Source organism: Eubalaena glacialis, chromosome 4 (genome assembly GCF_028564815.1).
Source record: "Eubalaena glacialis isolate mEubGla1 chromosome 4, mEubGla1.1.hap2.+ XY, whole genome shotgun sequence".
Lineage (NCBI taxonomy): Eukaryota > Metazoa > Chordata > Mammalia > Artiodactyla > Balaenidae > Eubalaena > Eubalaena glacialis.
In genome coordinates this window covers 118,075,366-118,092,430 of record NC_083719.1, presented here as the reverse complement: position 1 = coordinate 118,092,430, position 17,065 = coordinate 118,075,366, and the positions used below count along the sequence as shown (strand labels likewise).

General features: G+C 52.9%; 1 protein-coding gene across 1 annotated transcript; it reads right to left on the bottom strand.

Annotated features, from left to right (window-relative positions):
- Positions 1 to 2,023: 2,023 nt before the first annotated feature.
- Positions 2,024 to 14,666, bottom strand: SLC4A9 (solute carrier family 4 member 9). The gene is given in 24 exon segments (XM_061188249.1): positions 2,024 to 2,077; positions 2,427 to 2,582; positions 3,194 to 3,367; positions 3,627 to 3,695; position 5,469; positions 5,895 to 5,966; positions 6,684 to 6,862; positions 7,010 to 7,171; positions 8,386 to 8,499; positions 8,629 to 8,829; positions 9,033 to 9,088; positions 10,374 to 10,630; positions 10,800 to 10,933; positions 11,108 to 11,273; positions 11,436 to 11,552; positions 11,918 to 12,072; positions 12,430 to 12,517; positions 12,773 to 12,930; positions 13,083 to 13,138; positions 13,573 to 13,620; positions 13,623 to 13,670; positions 13,956 to 14,060; positions 14,063 to 14,115; positions 14,473 to 14,666. Coding segments are annotated over 24 exon segments (2,817 nt in total).
- Positions 14,667 to 17,065: the final 2,399 nt, after the last annotated feature.

Here is a 17,065-nt window from a genome sequence, read left to right as displayed (position 1 = left end):
AATAGGCCAAATAATAAATACATAAGTATACATAAATAGATGTTAAAACTATAAAGAAAAGCAAGAAAATAATTACCATAAAATTCAGATGTGTTTATGGGGAGTTAGGGGTGCAGTATGCGAGGAACATACAGAAGGATTTCTGAGGCACTAGGATACCTCTTAACCTGAGTGTTGGATATACAGGTGTTCTTTTTATTGTTACTCTTTAATTTCATTCCTAGGCATATACTCTGGAGAAATTCTTGCACTTGCAGAAGACATTTTATATACTCTTTTGTATATATGATATCTTTTTCAATTTATAAAGTTATTTATTCTATGCAAGAGGAATGTTGGATATGTATGTAGTACCGACATGGGGAAAACATCCAACATATATTAAGTATCAAGCATGTTATAGAACTCAATAAATCTGAACAATATATACCAAAATGAAACACTGGTTATCTCTGGGATGATTTCCATTTCAAAATTATACATTTCTGGAGTGTTCCAATATTTTGCAATAATCTCATTCACTTTTGTGGTCAAAAAACTAAAGTTTATTTTTATATGTTTAAAATAGAGAAATACTTTTCTGGAAAGAGGGACTTTTTTTCCCTTTTGCAAACTGAAAAGAGTTCCCTGACAACCCCCTGACTGTACAAAAGAGAATTTGTGAGGACAGATGTTTCAAAATGGGAAGGGCCTCTAGACTTACGTTCCTTCAATGGGGTAAAGAGTGAATGGGGTCTGGTCAGTCCCTCTGGCTTACTAGACTTTCCCAACCACAAAGCAAACCTGCTTGTCCCCTGCCATTCTCCACTCCCGGCTCAGGAGGGTGAAAGAGGTCTTGGCCAGCTGCCTTCCCGTCCTGTCCCAACGTTCCAGGTTCCCAGCCAACTGAGCATCTGGCAGTTAAGCCAAAGGCCAACAATGTCCTGACTTCCTGAGTAAATACCTGTGAACAGAGAGAAGACATAGTGGGGTCAGAGCAAGGACTACATAACAAGGCAAAGAACAGAGCCAAGCAGTGATAGGGGATAAGGAGAGCTCAGGAGATCTTGTTCTGCGCCATCCCGTGATTTGCCCTGTCTCCCTCCAGCCCCCAGAATTTTCCATTGCAACTGGTGGGGACTCGGGCTCTTGGGCCTGGAGAGCCATGGCGAGGCGGAGCCCCAAAGAGTTCATTTTATCAAGGGGGAAAAATTCCAGGCTTTTGCATGTACTGTACCCTTTGTCTAGAACGTTTTCCCTCCATCTTATCCTGGCTAGCTTCTGTTCATTCTTCAGATTTCAAATTATGGACCACGTCCTCTTGGAAGCCCTACCCAACTCCCACCACTGTAGCTTCAACACCCTCCAAGAAGAGATCGGAGGCCTCTCTGCTGCCACAGCCTCTCCCTCCCTTAGCCAGCACTATCCCACTCTAACAGTTGTCTTTCCCACTGGAATTTTAACTTCCTGAGGTCCGGGACCATGACTGTCTTACCACTGTGTATCTCTAGTACCTGGATACTCCAAAAGTACTCAGAAAATGTTTTGATAAATGGATGAATAAAATGAAGGAAAGGCAGAGAGGGCAAGTGACAAAGAATCCTTCCACTTGTCTAGAGTGTGGTTCTAAGCAGCCTATGGGAGGAGCCTCCAAGGCAAGGAAAGCTGCAGGAGGCTTTATGCTCCCTTTCTCTCCTCCCTGCTCCTTCCCATTCTTTTATCATTGTGCCCTTCCCTCCCCCACCCCCCATCCCTTCCGGTTTGGTGTGAGCTTGAGCTCCCTCTACTGGCCAGACTTCAGTGCCACAGGGAGCCAAGCCCAGGAACCCTCGCTTGTTTCCTTCTTTCCTCTGGAGAGACTCTGCTACCCCCTCCCCCACTAGGGGGTTCAGGAGGGACTGGAGCATGTAGAGAAAACAGGGCTGTTCAGCACACTGGAGCTTTCCAAGGTCTGAGCCCGCACCTCCCCATCCTCAACACCTGGAGCATTTTCCTCACACCCTTACCTCACGCTCAGTTTCCTGGAGCCCCAACTCCATACCAGCTAATTCACAGAGATGTTGATTTCCGGAGCCTATGGCTGATACATCAGCTCTGACTATGGAACAGAGATCCGAAGATGAGTTGGGAACAGAAAGACAAAAGACTGAGACAAACAGCAGAGAGAAAGGAACCCAGAGAGTGAAAGGATATAAACCCACATTAAGACAAAGACAAAGATCAGGACTTTGTCCCCAGGCCTTTCCACCCACCCTGGGCTCATATGAAGAAAAAATTTCCCTCGCTCCTTCAGTGTGCCTATGTTAATACAGAACAAAGAGGAATGATTGTGTTGATCAGATCTTCAGACTTAACAGAGATATTACACTTTAGGGGCAACTCCTGGAGAAGACCTCTCTCCCCGACCCCTGCCCTGTTCTCCTGAGAGGGCCCATCCTGGAGCTCACATCTTCATTGTCACTTCCACTGAATGAGTACTCTGGCTCCAGCCCCTTCTCAGTGATGCTTCTCTCCGTCTCTGGCATCGGCTCATCCAGCCAGAGGAGTTCCTGTGGTGAGAAGACCCACTCCAATGCCTTTCGGACCCCCACCAGGTCTAGCAACTGCAGGGATAGAAACAAAGCCAAGGGCTGCCAACAATAGCAGCAGGAACATTAACAACAGTAACATTTATTGAGCACTTCCTATGTGCAAGGCATTGTGTGTAGTTTCACTGAATGCTAACACATTCATATGAGGTAGACATAATTATTCCCACTGTACAGAGAAAGAAACTGAGGCCCTGAGAGTTTAGTAACTTCTCAGAGGTCACAGAGCTGGGATGTAGTAACCAGATTGGTTCCAGTGCAAAGCCCATGGCTCTTAACTTCCTCAGTAAGAACAAAGCCAGAAGCCACTTACATTATCAGCTTACTGAGTAACAAAAGTGCCAGCCTTGCCTCTCCCAGGTCTTCAGTTTTCTTCTGGGCTTTATATCCCTACCTGTGGCTGATCAGCCCAAAGAGATTGGGAAAGGAATTGAACCAGGTATCCCAGGTCTAGCCCATCTGTAGTCATCCCTTGGCCATCTTTCTTTGTCCTAGGATTCCCAACCAGGCAGAGCCAAGGCAAGTGACAGAGGGTAGATTCTCCCTCTCGTTCAGGCCTTGGCCACCCTCCCAGGCTGAGTCTCCTGGGAGCCATCAGGACACCACCCAACTCTGCCCCGAGTCACCATGAGGGGGAAGATGATGGCTGCAGGGGTAGACTTGATTATCCAAAGCAGACCCAGGCAGGCAAGCTGGATGGCTGTGAAGAAGTGGACCCTCCTCAGAGGCACATGCCGCAAGAGCAGAAGGTCCGGCTGGTGCTTTGCTGGCATCAATAATAGCTGCACCCTCTTCGTGAACTGGGGGAACAAGAGGAGGAGGAAAGCAGGGTACTCAGGTAGCCTGGAGGGTGTCACTGTTAGCTATCCAAGCCCAGCGTTGGGAACGGTCAGAAGGCTCCCTTGGTCCCCTCCCCAACCACAGCGTGGCAGCAGAGTCCCTGTGGCCAGGAGAGGCAGGAAAAGAGGAGAGGAGGGGAATTGGCAAATGCAGGCAGGAAGTACCAGTGGGAAAGAAAAGGAGAAGAGTGGGGTTACTTGGTGATTTTAACGGACTCACCTGGATGCTGCTAATTGCTGTCACCCCCATGTATAGGAAGATGCCATAGAGCAGAGGCATTGGGATGAACTGGTAGAGAGAAGTGGAGAGCTGGCAAAGTAGTTCACCTCTGCCAGCTGCCCAGATACCCACCCCCCCAGGCTCCACCCCCAGCCTCCAGCCTCCAGCATGTAAGCATACCCACTTTGTATTGCCTGATTTCATTGAATCATCACGTCAGTCAGATGCAGTAAATTCTATAATTTTCTCCATTTTACAGATGGAGAAATTGGATTTCAGAGAGGCTAAGTAACTTGCCCATTACCTCTCTTACCACTCTTCTCTCTCACATTCCTCTCTGCTCTCTCTGTTCCTGCTTTACTGGCCCCCTTTCCTTTCCTCACTATGTCCAAGTTTACTTCTACCCCTTGCAAGGCCTTTTGCTTTGCTATTCCCTCCACTTATGTTTCTCTTTTTTTCCGCCCGACCAGGGATTAAACCTGGACTGCCAGAGAATTCCCTATTCCCTCCACCTAAAATGCTCTTCCCTAACATCCCTCTCACTACTCATGCTTCTCACTACTCATGTCATAACATCCCAGAAAGGCCTTCCTTGACCAGCCAATCTAAAGTAGACCCCTGGGGACTTCCCTGGTGGCTGAGTGGTTAAGAATCCGCCTGCCAATGTAGGGGACATGGGTTCGAGCCCTGGTCCGGGAAGATCCCACATGCCACAGAGCAACTAAGCCTGTGCACCACAACTACTGAGCCTGCACTCTAGAGCCCGCGAGCCACAACTACGGAGCCCATGTGCCACAACTACTGAAGCCCACGTGCCTAGAGCCTGTGCTCCACAACAAGAGAAGCCACTGCAATGAGAAGCCCGCATACCACAATGAAGAGTAGCCTCTGCTCGCCGCAACTAGAGAAAACCTGCACGCAGCAATGAAGACCCAATGCAGCCAAAAATAAATAAATAAATTTATAAATAAATAAATAAATAAATAAAGTAGACCCCTGGTGCTCTTAATCACCTTATCCTCTTTTATTTTTCGTAGAAGTTATCACTATCTGAAATTATCCTAGTTTATTGTTTTAATTGTTTTTATCTGTCTCCTCTCACCAGAATGCAAGATGTGGATGATCTGTTTTGATCACCACTATATCCCCAGTCCCTGGAAGAGTGCTTGGCACATGGCTTATGCTCGGTAAAAATCTGCTGAATGAGAGTCACCTAGTTAGTCAGCGTCTGATCCGGTCCATCTGACTCTTTCAACTACTCTACTCTCACCCAGCCTCCATGACCTTTCCCTCCGCTAACCTCTTGTCGTCCTGCCTGTGAATTTGTGTACCATTCTCCACATCCTCCTTGACTGCTTTGCTGTCTTGGCTTGTTGAACCTTTCTGCTGTTACTTGTTGCTTAATTTTTATTCATGTGTATGTGTTGCTGACAGGGGCTTGGTTCCATATTCTTCTTCAATATTACTCCCCTCCCCACCCTCTTCTCCCAGGTGCCTCGCAGAGCCTTGCACACAGTAGGTGTTTATAAACATCTGGTGAGGGAGAAGTGAAGGGGTTTTGCCTCAAAGTTTTTCTGGGTTGTGATGATCACACTCTTAGTCTAAGGCTCATTGAAAGTCTGGAGCAAGGGTAGTACTTGGGCCCTGGGGATGGTGGCATGTCTGCACCCTGCTCCACTGGGTAGAAAGCCTACTGGGTCAGAGTTTGGGTTCTCAGATAGATCTGAGAAACTAGGTCTCTTGGTGGTCTCTTTTTTTTTAAACTTTTTATTTATTTTATTGCTGTGTTGGGTCTTCGTTTCTGTGCGAGGGCTTTCTCTAGTTGTGGCAAGCGGGGGCCACTCTTCATCGCGGTGCGCGGGCCTCTCACTATCGCGGCCTCTCTTGTTGCGGAGCACAGGCTCCAGACGCGCAGGCTCAGTAGTTGTGGCTCACGGGCCCAGCTGCTCCGCAGCATGCGGAATCTTCCCAGACCAGGGCTCGAACCCGTGTCCCCTGCATTGGCAGGCAGATTCTCAACCACTGCGCCACCAGGGAAGCCCTCTTGGTGGTCTCTTGTAAGCTCCTTAACCTCTTTAATCTTCAGGTTCCTCATTTTTAAAGTGCATATGCCTCTCAGTGGTAATGTGAGGATTAAATGAGACTATGTATGGAGAAAACTTAACACAGTGCCCAGCATGCGGTAAATGTTCAGCCAATGTCAGTTCTTCCTACATTTATTATTATTACTGCCCTGCCCCTGATGCTGGCTTGTCTGACTAAGGTAACTTGAGTACAGATGCCAGGAAGATGGAGATTCCTGTGAGGATGAACACCGCCAGGCCCGTCGGCCTCTGCTCTCTGTGGGGAAAGGAGGAGTTAGCTAGGGTCTGGGAGAGCCCCTGGGGTGCCCAGGCTGGGCACGCTGGCCAAACATCACAACAGACCCTGGCAGGAGGGAAGCGGAGGGATCCCCCGAGAGTTACCTGGCAGGGAGGGGACCTTAGCTTGGTGTGAAAAATTGGCAGAGAGGAAGGGACAGGTCACTTCAATACAGGGGTCCCAGTCCTCTTCAGCAGCTCAAGCTCAGAGCTGCTCTTTGTTTTTATCTTTTATTTTGATGGAAAATTAGCAATTTTTATACTACCATAAAAACTTCTACTTCATAATTTGCAAAGTTGATTTCACATACTTTCGACAGTTAGACTGTGTTTCCAACAAAATTGTTTTTGTGATGGTTACTTTGTAATATCAATGAGGTGCTTCTACACTGAGTGGGGATGATTAGGTAGCACCTCATCCTTGCTCAGCCCCGGCTGCCTCCACACTCATATCCATGACGCTCCCCTGGAGGCCCCTCCCAGTCTCATGGCTGAAGGAGGAGAGGGGAAGACCTGACTCACCCACCTCAGAGCCCAGAACCCACCCATTCGCCCCACAGCAGTGCTCATGGGGCAGTGAGAGAGCCCTCTGGAGTCGCCAGCTTACAATTTAAGCTGCCCAAATAACTCTGCCCTGTACCCAATACCCCACCTTGCTGGCCACGTCTCATTCCAGCCTCCTGAATACTGGCCTCACCTGATGCCCAGGAAGCTGGGAGCCTCCCCTGGGGCACAGGCTCTGCTCTCTCTCCGAAGACTGTCCATGTGGGCCAGGGAGATGACAGTGGCTGAGACACACCAGGGCAGCCCAAGAGCTGATGTGAGCAGCATCAGCACGGCCACACAGAGGAGGTCCAGGTGGAAGCCAGCTCCCTTCTGCAGGTAGCGGTGGGGCAATGAGGACGAAGCTAGCCCAGATCTGAGCCCTCTGTCCTCTGGGGTGGGAGAGGGGGAGCCTGGACCCCACCCTGGAGCTCCTGTCCCTTGGGCTAGGGACCTAGGGTCTTACCCAGCAGGCCTTACCCGCAGTCTATATTCAGTGCAGTTGGGGATGACCCCTGTGATCTGCTGGTCCATGAAGATGAGGATAGACAATAGCAGGGCAGGCAGGGTGGCTGCCACACTCAGCCACCAGGGGTTGGCTCCAAAAGGTGACACCAGCCAGCCACGTCCAGGGAGTGTGGGCTAGAGAAGGGCAGTCCGTGGACAGGTTGGAGAGGGTATCTCAAGAGCACCTCACCTGCACACTCCAGCCTTGGCACTCTTCCACAACGCCCCCCCCCTCATCCCCCCCACCCCCCCGCATGCTCTAAGACACTGAATGCTAGGTGGGAGCAGTCTGTATGTGCACAGCTAGTTCAAAGCATCCCAGTGCAAGGATGGCAGAGGGCAGAAGGAGGGGGACCAGCCTGGGGGTTGGGCTGGAGCTAGGGGCTCTGGACTTTGGTTCTCAGGGTCCTTCCCTCCCAAGAGGAGGACGTGGTGGATGAGGCCCGCCCACACTTCCTGATGTACAGAGAGCTTCTCCCTAGGCACCCCGCACCCCCATCCGGCGCTGGGCAACTCAGGTTCAGACCTGCCTTGATCTGGGGCAGGGGCAGGGCTGGGTGTGTCTGCGTCTGCTCTGATTACAAGCGTCTGTGGGGGGCAGGGCTCCAGTTGCTGCCTTGGGTTCTGAGCCCCTGAGGCTGCCTCAGTTGGAGCCCCCGTGCTCTCTTGCCCTGAGGGAAGCTGGAGGGGAGGTCTCCAAACGCACAGGCAAAGTTTAGGTGCTAAGTCAATGCTGAGCCTTGTCCTGTGCACTGTCATGCCCTGGGCAGGGAGCTCCAGCTTTACTGGATCAGAGCAGGCAATCGTGGGTGCCAAGAAGAGTTTGGGGAGTAGTGTAGTGAGTAGGGCCATGCCAAGAGTAGGGAGAACATATAACAACAATAGCTAGCATTTATGGAGGTCTTGGTATGTGCCAGTCCCAGAAATGTGATAGTGCTTTGCACTATGATCTTCTGTGAACCTCAAAACAACCTGTGAGGTAGAAACTATGGTAATTTATTATTTCCATGTTATAGATGAAGAAACTGAGGCTCAGAATGCAGGTTAACTTCCCTAAGTCACACAGCTAGGAAGTGACAGAAGTGGAACTCAGACCTAGGGCTGGCTGACCAGAACCCATTCTTTTAACCCCTTACCTATAATAGTAGCTACCTATTCTGTGCTTGCTATGTGTCTGGCACACGATGTGTCCTCACAACAACTCTGTGAGACCATTATTATACTATTTCTATTTTATGAGTGAGAAAACAGAAGACTAGAGAAGAAGCATGGGATCTATTCATCTTCCTCCTCTAGGGTCCTTTCTGTTGGCCCTGCTTTGCCCTCTGCCCTCCACTCCCAGCTCTCACCTTGAACTCTCTGGGCACCGTGAGCTTCAGCATGGCTAGGCCCAGGAAGGCATCGAGGCCACAGCCCAGCAGGATGGCCAGGACTGAGAAGAAGTCACGCAGCATCTTGCACACCTGGCCACCCAGCAGACACTCAGTCAGGTTCAGGCCACCATCCCCTTCCTTCTGCCCCCTTTCCCATTTGCAGACAGGGCCCGAGGCCAAGAGCCAGTTCTCTCCCACAGAAAGAGAGGTGACACTCACCATGGAGGGGAAGAAGCGGCTGGTCTTTACGTGCTTGAGGGCCATGGCAAAGAGGAAGGAAGTAACGAAGAGGAGAATGGAGAAGAAGGCAATGTCTGGGACTGTATGACAGCCAGGCCCACGAGGATGGCCTCCCTGCCGGGCACACTCAGGTGGGGGCAGCAAGGATGCATTGACCAGGCCTAGATCTTGTGTGGAGAGCTGGTCCAGGATGGGATTATGGGCAGTGAAATAAATGTCCACTGATGTCCACTGAGGCTGAGTACACAAGATAGGAGATCTGCAACCATAGCAAATGGCTGGGCCTCAGTGACATATGAGGGGTGGGAAGAGCCTGGAACTACTGACTTCTTTGGTCTCCACTCTTTCTTTCCCAGGCCCTCCCAGGAACAGGCCCTCACCACGCTGAAGATGTCATCTCTGTCTTTTGGCTTTGTGCTTGTACACTGAGACTCTTTTCCTGGAAGGAGAGAAGAATTCAGGTGGGGACTTCCCTGGTGGCACAATGGTTAAGAATCTGCCTGCCAGTGCAGGGGACCCGGGTTTGATCCCTGGTCCGGGAAGATCCCACATGCCGCAGAGCAACTAAGCCCATGCGCCACAACTACTGAAACTGCGCTCTAGAGCCCGCGAGCCACAACTACCAAGCCCGCAAGCCACAACTACTGAGCCCGTGAGCCACAACTACTGATGCCCGCGTGCCTAGAGCCCATGCTCCACAACAAGAGCAGCCACGGCAATGAGAAGCCCACGCACCGCAACAAAGAGTAGACCCCACTCGCCGCACCTAGAGAAAGCCCGCGCACAGCAACGAAGACCCAACGCAGCCAAAAATAAATAAATAAAAAATAAATAAAATAAATAAATTTATTAAAAAAAATAAAAAAAGAATTCAGGTGATTTTTCCTCCCCTGGGAACCTTCTCCAGCCCAAATCAGGAGCCTAATTTCACAGGTCCAGCTGAACCAGAGAGTTCTTAGTTCTGACTCATCTGTCTGCTGACTCTGATCACTACCAAGTCTGTCCTCAGGACATTGCCTCATGCCCTTGTCCCTTCAAATTCCCTACCTATCTGTAACCCAGGTGCCCGGCACAGGACTGGCCAAAGCAGACGCCCAACAAATGGATGAGCACACAAATCTGTGTGTTTCCACCAGGGCCAGAATTAGTCTTGTTCATGCCTAGTACAGAGTCTGGAACTCTTGAGAGGACACCTCTTCCTCAGTCCTGGTCCATGTGTAGGGAAATGTGCAAGTGTAATACTCCAAGCTTCTCTCCACCCAGTCAGTAATTCGGCCCAGGAGAAGAGCAGTGATTTATTTGATTGGTGAGTTTGGGAGAAGAAGCTGGGCATGCCTGGCCCTGCCCCTTCCTCTCCCTCTCTAGGGAGTAAGCTGCCTGCACCCTGCGTGCATTTAGCTCTGCTCCTCTAGGGTGAGACAGTCCCTCTCTGGTACAGCCACGACTGGGTGGGTAAGTCGATCCAATTTTGGTTTCATCATTAGGAAGCCCATACACCCATAGATACAACCATGTTCTTCTCTCAGCACTGGCAGAAATAAAGATATTGGGCCTGCTCTGTTGACTTATTTTTCATCTGACTCAGAACCAGAATAGGGAAGAGTGCTGCTGGTTACTGGGTAAGTACTCAGCATTTTACTGAACTTAACTAAGGCGGACAGTACGGGGACAACCCTTCCTGCATCCTCCCTTATTTTGCCAAGCTCCCTATTTCCTTCGCCCACCTCCTGGGTCTGAGTACTGGCAGCCATAGGCGGGAGAGCCAGGTCTCTGGATGGGATAGGCACGGGTCAAGGTCAGCATTTTGCCCACAGCATCATAAATGAAGATGAGGCTGATAAGAGCACAGAAGCCTTCCTCGGTGAAGCGGGTAAAGTAGCGCACCAGCACGCTGGCCTCCGTGGCCACCAGCACCAGGCAGAAGGTGGCCACCCAGATGCCCACCCACAGGCGGAAGGGCAGGTAGTCCAGGCTGTGATCTCTGGGGCATGAGAGACAGGCAGGGGTTGGAAGTGCCCATTCTGCTCCCAAACTAATCTGGGTCAGGTGCCCCTGGAGCCAGTTTCCACCCTCCCCTATTGACCCAGCTGAGACCAGGCTGAGGGTGTGCTAGTCAGGTGAGGTCAGGTGAGGTGGGGGAGTTCTCCTACCTGCTGAAGGAGAAGAGCAGGTGTTCAAAGACTAGCACTGGCCCGGTGCTGCTGAGGATGGTGAGGGGCTGGCCGGCCATCAGGAAGAAGGCAGCTCCAGCCACTGCCGTGCCCAGGAAGCTTTCCAGCACCCCCTGGAAGCCAACAGTGGGCCCTGTCAGCACAGGACCCTGGATTCCTCAGCCCAGGAACCCAAGCTTCCGAGGAGCCTCCTCAGCCCAGCCATAGACCCAGAGGAGGGGGAAGGGCATGGCTGGTGGAATACCAAAGCTACGCCTACTCCCCACACGCCCACCCCCGCCCCCCACCTGAGCACCGTCGGTGGCTTCTCCCAGCAGACCTCCGAAAGTGATGGCGTTAGTGACGGTGGCCAGGTAAATGCAGAGCACGGCCGAGAAGCACTGGGGGTGCAGGGCGTCCAAGAAGTCGCTGGGGTACCACGAGGCCTTCCGGCGCACGTCCTGGACAAGGAGCCTCCCGCCCGTGGGTCATCAGTGATCCAGGTTCCCGCATCCCACGTCCCTGGGGCCAGGTGAGCCTCCCCCGCCCCCCACAGTGAGCGCACACCTCGGGGCCCGTGTGACTCCTCCCCCCGCCCAGGACAGCTACCCTCGCTCCCACCCCAGCTCGCCTCACCTGCCAGTCCGCCGCAACTCCGGGCTGGCCGCGTGCGGCCCGCGGCCGTGCCTGTCCTCAGCCGGGGTCCTTCGCCGGGCAGAGGGGCCCTTGGGCTCCCACAGTTGCGAGGGGAGCCTGAGGACAAGGGGAACCCGAGTTGGCTGAGGATCCCCGGCCAGACCGCGACTCGGCGCCGGAGTTCGCGGCACCCTGCCCCCTGGCGGCAGCTCGTGTCTCTGCTGGCTGGAGGCGCGGCTCTGACCGCGGAGACCTGGGCCTCGCTTCAACAAGGTCTAGGTCACATTCTGACCTTCTAACAGGAGTGAAAGCCAGGCTCCGGCAGGGGAAGGTTCAAGGTCTCACAGCGACAGAGTGGTCCAGCAGAACTCAGGTCTGCCCCTTTCCTGTCCCCTCCCCTACCCCACTGCCCCTCCTCAACAGTGGAACTGGACCCAAGGCCTTTGGGGAAGGATCTCTAGGGCATGATGACCCCCAGATACCTTTTGTGCTCAGAGGGCAGACATTTAGGCGGCGGAATCTGAGCTGTTGAGTCCCATCGACCTAGAGGGAGCACTGTCACCTCCTCTAGGAAAGCATCCAGGGCTGCCAGAAGGTCATGAAAGTTGGTGGCCCACCGAACTGACCACTGGAATTGCTGGGGATAGGGGCACAGAGGGGCACTAAATACAGATCTGCACCCTTACATGCATTTTCACAGTTTCAAAACTAGACACAAGTCACATAGGCAGACGAGTCATTCAAGCGTTTATTCACGCATGCATGCATTCAGTGAGTATCTGTGGGTGCCTACTGTGTGCCAGCCCTGTGCTAGGTAAGGGGTGGAGGTGCGGTGGTAGCCAAGGGAACTTCAGTCCTCATGCTCCCAGACATGAAGCCACACTCTGCTTCACTGCTGTACTGATCGCACGTGGAGAGTCCATATACTCACTGACACAAGCGTGCACACACATATACACACACACACAGACACACACGTGCCTGCCCAGCTCACCGGGTCACTGAGGAGGATGGCCACTGCCCGGCCCATCTCATGGTAGCCCCTTCCCTGTGTGGGAGGGCCAAGGAGAAGGCCGAAAAACCTGAGGAAGGAACGAGGTCCCAGAGAGAGACAGAGGCTGCTATCTCACAGGGCAGCCCTGGCCTCTGACCTCACTACCAACCCCATATACACGCTCCTGTGCACACCTTCTTTGCAGCACTGACCACCACCCCTCCCTGAGTACCAGTCCCCATCCCCACCCCCAGAGAACTGGACCCAAAGACCTCCTAATCCCCTCGCCGGTAAAGGCCTTCTCTGGGCTCCAGGATACCCGACCCCCACTCAGCAGCCTCACCTGCTGGGGAGGGGCACCTCAGTAAGGGGCCCCAGCACCACTGGATCCCGCAGTCACACAAAGACCCCCACTGGCTGTTCCAGGAAGCCCAGCTCTCCTGCCAGCACAGCCCCTGCTTCAGCCCCTGGTGGGAGCTTCTGTCTCAGAGGGTTCTGATGCTGGGTTGGGGTTCAAGGAGACACAGAGAATGAAAGGTTATTCAGGGAAGGGGATGTTGGCAGGATCTTGCCTGAGGAGGAGTCCAGTGGAGGGTGGACCTCTGTTAATCCCTAACTCCTCTCCCAGCCCTGCCCAAGGAAGTGCCACAAACCTGTTCCTTCAGGGGGGCTTCCTCCTCGTGAGAAGCCTCTCTTGGACGAGCAGAGCCTACAAAACAGGATTATGGGATGATTAAGAGCACAGGCTTTTGGGGTGGATCCACCAGGGCTCCCTGACCAGCTTTACCAAGTTGTGAAAACTGGAGCACAGCTTCCCCTCTGCTCCTCAGTTTTCTCATCACTAAAATGGGGATAATTGTGGTATTACCTCCCAGGGTGGTTGTGAAGATTAAATAAGATACTGTGCGTAGACCTCTGGCACAGTGCCTACCAAGAACATCCCTTCACAGAGCTCTGGCTGTTGTGATTCTAGCCCCTCCATTCTTCTCCCCTCACTACTACCCCTGCTTCTTCTCACTCATGAGTCCTGGGTTGAGGTCCGAGCTGAGGCTAGGCCACTCTTGGTCCAGGAAGGTGCAGGGGAGATCTGGGACCCTCCCACCCCAGGGTTTTTCGTCTTGGGCCCAGGGAGGGGCCTCTCACCTCAGCAGGGGCTGGTGCCTGTGGTCTGGATGAGGTGCGGGGGTCTCTCAGCTGCCCTCTCAGCTCTGGGCTCAGCGACTCCACTCTGGTCACCTGCTCTGGAGAACAGAGATGGGGCTCCCACCCTTTCCTGTGAGTTCCCTGCCCCTGAACTCTCCCCTTTGCCCTCTGCTCAGGTCCCTTTCCCTTCTGAGAGTCTAGGGAATGCAGGGGCCAGTGAACTTTCTCTTCACTCTGCATTTCTATCTCTCCCCTGTGACGGGGATGGGTAATCCCCCAGGGTGGGGCGGGGTGGGCTCTGGAAAATTCCAAAACTTTGTGGGGGAAATCTTAGAGAAATGGCCTGGATGCCCAGGCCCTCCCAGCAAAGGGTCCCAGCATACCCGTGAGCTCCAGGAGGCTCTGAGCTGGACAGTCCAGCAGGACGAGGCCCTTGGCCATCAGGCTGTGGAGCTTCTGGAGGCTAGGCAGTGCCACGGTGGGCACGGGGGGGTGCTCCACCTGCCTGCACCCACTTCCAACTTCTCCTCAAACAGCACCCACCTGTGGTGAAGAGGGGCAGACAATGTTTCTGAGGGCCTCTCTCCCAGGTTCAGGAGTGGGGACACAGGAGAGCTAGGGAAAGTGAGACGGTGGGGAAGTTGCGGGCCCAGTGGTACAGAGTATGCCCCTCCCGGGCAGTCAGCCCTCATCTTGGGTCTTGGGGAACTCAAAACCAGACTGCAGAGAAGGCTGAGCACCATAGAGGGTGAGGGTCTAAAATGGGGAACACAGGCAGGAACTCCTGATTGGGGGTGAGAATACCACCCCACACACAGGAAGAGCTGGGAGTCATGGAGGAGGCCCCAGTGGGGGAAGGGGAAGGGCCCCATAAAACTGGCCTGGGTCCCACTCACCTGCCTGTCTCTCCACTCCAGCGCCTGGGGCCAGCCCAGCAGCTCATTCAGCTGAATGAAAGGCAGAGGGTCCTTGGGTACCCCCTGTTCCCTGCTGTCTGTGTCTAAGGGGCCGCCAGGGCCACTGTCTAGCTCTCCTGTGGGTACATTTTCACAAGCACTGGAGACTTCAAACTCCTCCTGGCCTGGCAGCTTCATCTCGGTGAGGCTTGCACAGACTCTCAGGGACTGGTGTGGTCCTAGGTTCTGAGGCCAGGGGCTTAGGTTCTGAGCCCCAGGGGCCCAGGGGCTGCAGTTATAATGCACCCCGCATGTAGCACAACACAAACAGCAAGGCCTACTGACTCCAGAGCCAACCAGTCACCTCCTCCCCTGCTTGTTTTCCCCATTCCCTGCTAGTCTGAGAGTGTGAGGCTAGCTTGACCTTTCCCAGGCTCTCCAGAAATGCCCAACCTGGGGCAAAAGGGTGGTGAGCATTTCCTGTGGGATCCAGTCTGACCCCACTGCATTTTGTGTAAATTAACAGGAATACATCGCTGGCTTGGGTCTTTGGACTGACCCCCAGATTATACTACCCGCTACTCTGTATCAAATACAAACACCAAATACCGTGGACTGTTTTGAGTGTCACCAACACACCCTGAGGGCACCCATTTGGACAAACAGAGACCTAATAAATAACTGGGTCTATAGAAGTCAAGCAGGCTAATGGAGAAGGGAGATAGCAGGCAGAGGCCCTGCCCACTAAATGGGCTAATGATGGAAATTGGAGGCAGTTCATGAAGAACAGATGCCTGAGTCTTAAATTCCTTTGTCCAACAACACCTGGAAACTTCCTAATTTAGCTGTGTGCCTGGGGTCCGCCTCTCTAACTCAGCCCCCCAGTGAGGATGGAGGAGCCAACTAGGGTGTGTGTGTGGAGGAGTTCCTGGCACTAGATGAGCAAGGGAGAACGTGGTCTATTAGCAAGTTCTGTTGGCTCTACCTTCACAGTAGTTCCGGAATTCAACATCTCCCCACTTCAACATGGTCACCCTGTTCCAAGCTGCCATCATGTCTCACCCGAATTATTTCAATAGCTTTCTAACCTTTTACGGTGATCTCTCTGCTTCCACTCTTCCATTCTCCACACAGCAGCCATAGGGACCCTCATTTTATTATTTTTATTTTTATTTTTTTAAATACATTTCCATTTCACTCAAACATAGAGGTTCTTTTAAAAGGCAATCAAGCCATACAACTCTTCTGCTCAAAACCCACCCAATACATTCTCATTACTCTTAGAAGAATAATCGAACTCTGTCATGGTCTATAAGATCTGGTCTATAGTCTGGCTCCAGCCCTCCTGCCTCCCTGATGGACTCTCATACCGTTCTGTCCTTGCTCGCTCCTTTCCAGCCACACTGGCCTCCCTCTGTTATGTGAAGCCTGTTCCTGCCTGAGGGTCTTTGCAGTGGCTCTTCTCTCTGCAAGGAAGGCTTTTACCCCAGATCTTCACAGGCCTGGATCCCTGTCACCTACGTCTCATCTTAGATATTACCTACTCATGGAGTCCTAAGTTTCTCCATCACATTTCTCTGTTTTATTTTCTTCCTGGCAATTATCACTACTAGTAACTGCCTTGTTTATTTATTTTTTCAATCGTTTATTGCCTGCCCCTCCACACACACACACACACACACACACACACACACACACACACACACACACTGAGCAGGTATTTTATCTATCTTCTTCACCACTGCCCCTAGAGCACCTGGTGGCGCTCAATAAATACTTGTTCAATGAGGTCATAGGAAGGGAGGGGCTGGGAAATGAGCTGAGCTTCTCATTGAGACCACATGAGGGCGCTGCTCCCCGCGGAAACGATCGCTAGGGCCGCTCCCTTGGGCCAAGCGGCTGGGTTTGCTTCCCAGAGCGGACGCACTAGGGCGCAGAGATGGTGGGGATGGCAGGAAGGGGTCCTTGATCCTCCGCCTTGCCCTGAGCCACTGCAGACTGGCCTGGCGGGATGGGGTGCGGGGGAGCGATGGGGCGAGAGACCCATCAGGCTCATCTGAATGCGGGTCAACCTCTCCACTAGATACCTGGGACCCATTTCCTCTCTGAAAAATGGGACTCAGGCTGGCCCTCCTCACCAGCCCCAGGTCTGGACTTGGGGCAAATATCTCAAGTCCAAGGAGTTCCCAGGGCAGGAATTAGAGGAGCGAGTCACTATATTACCGGTTGGGAATTGGGTGCTGAGTCTGATGGGGAAGTTGGTTTCAGTCCCAGGAAGAATAGAAACTGGCCTAGGGCTTGAGAGGGCGGGGAATCCCTGTGACCACCCCTTCAAGAATGTGTCCCAACCCCAGGGGCAAGTGACTCAAGGGAGCCTGAGGGGGACAGGCGCTGGATTTGGCATGAATAGCCCCTCACAAGCACGGCCTCCCTTCCCTCCCCCATTCCAGCTAAAGTTCAGAGGGTCTGCCCTTGCCCTCTCTGTGGCCCCAACTACTCTGGCTCCCCAGGCTGCCTGAAATAGAGGGCCACCATGCCTCCACCCTCCCTGGGCCCTTCTCCCTCTTGGGTCTCAAGTGTCCTGAGCTGCACAGGTT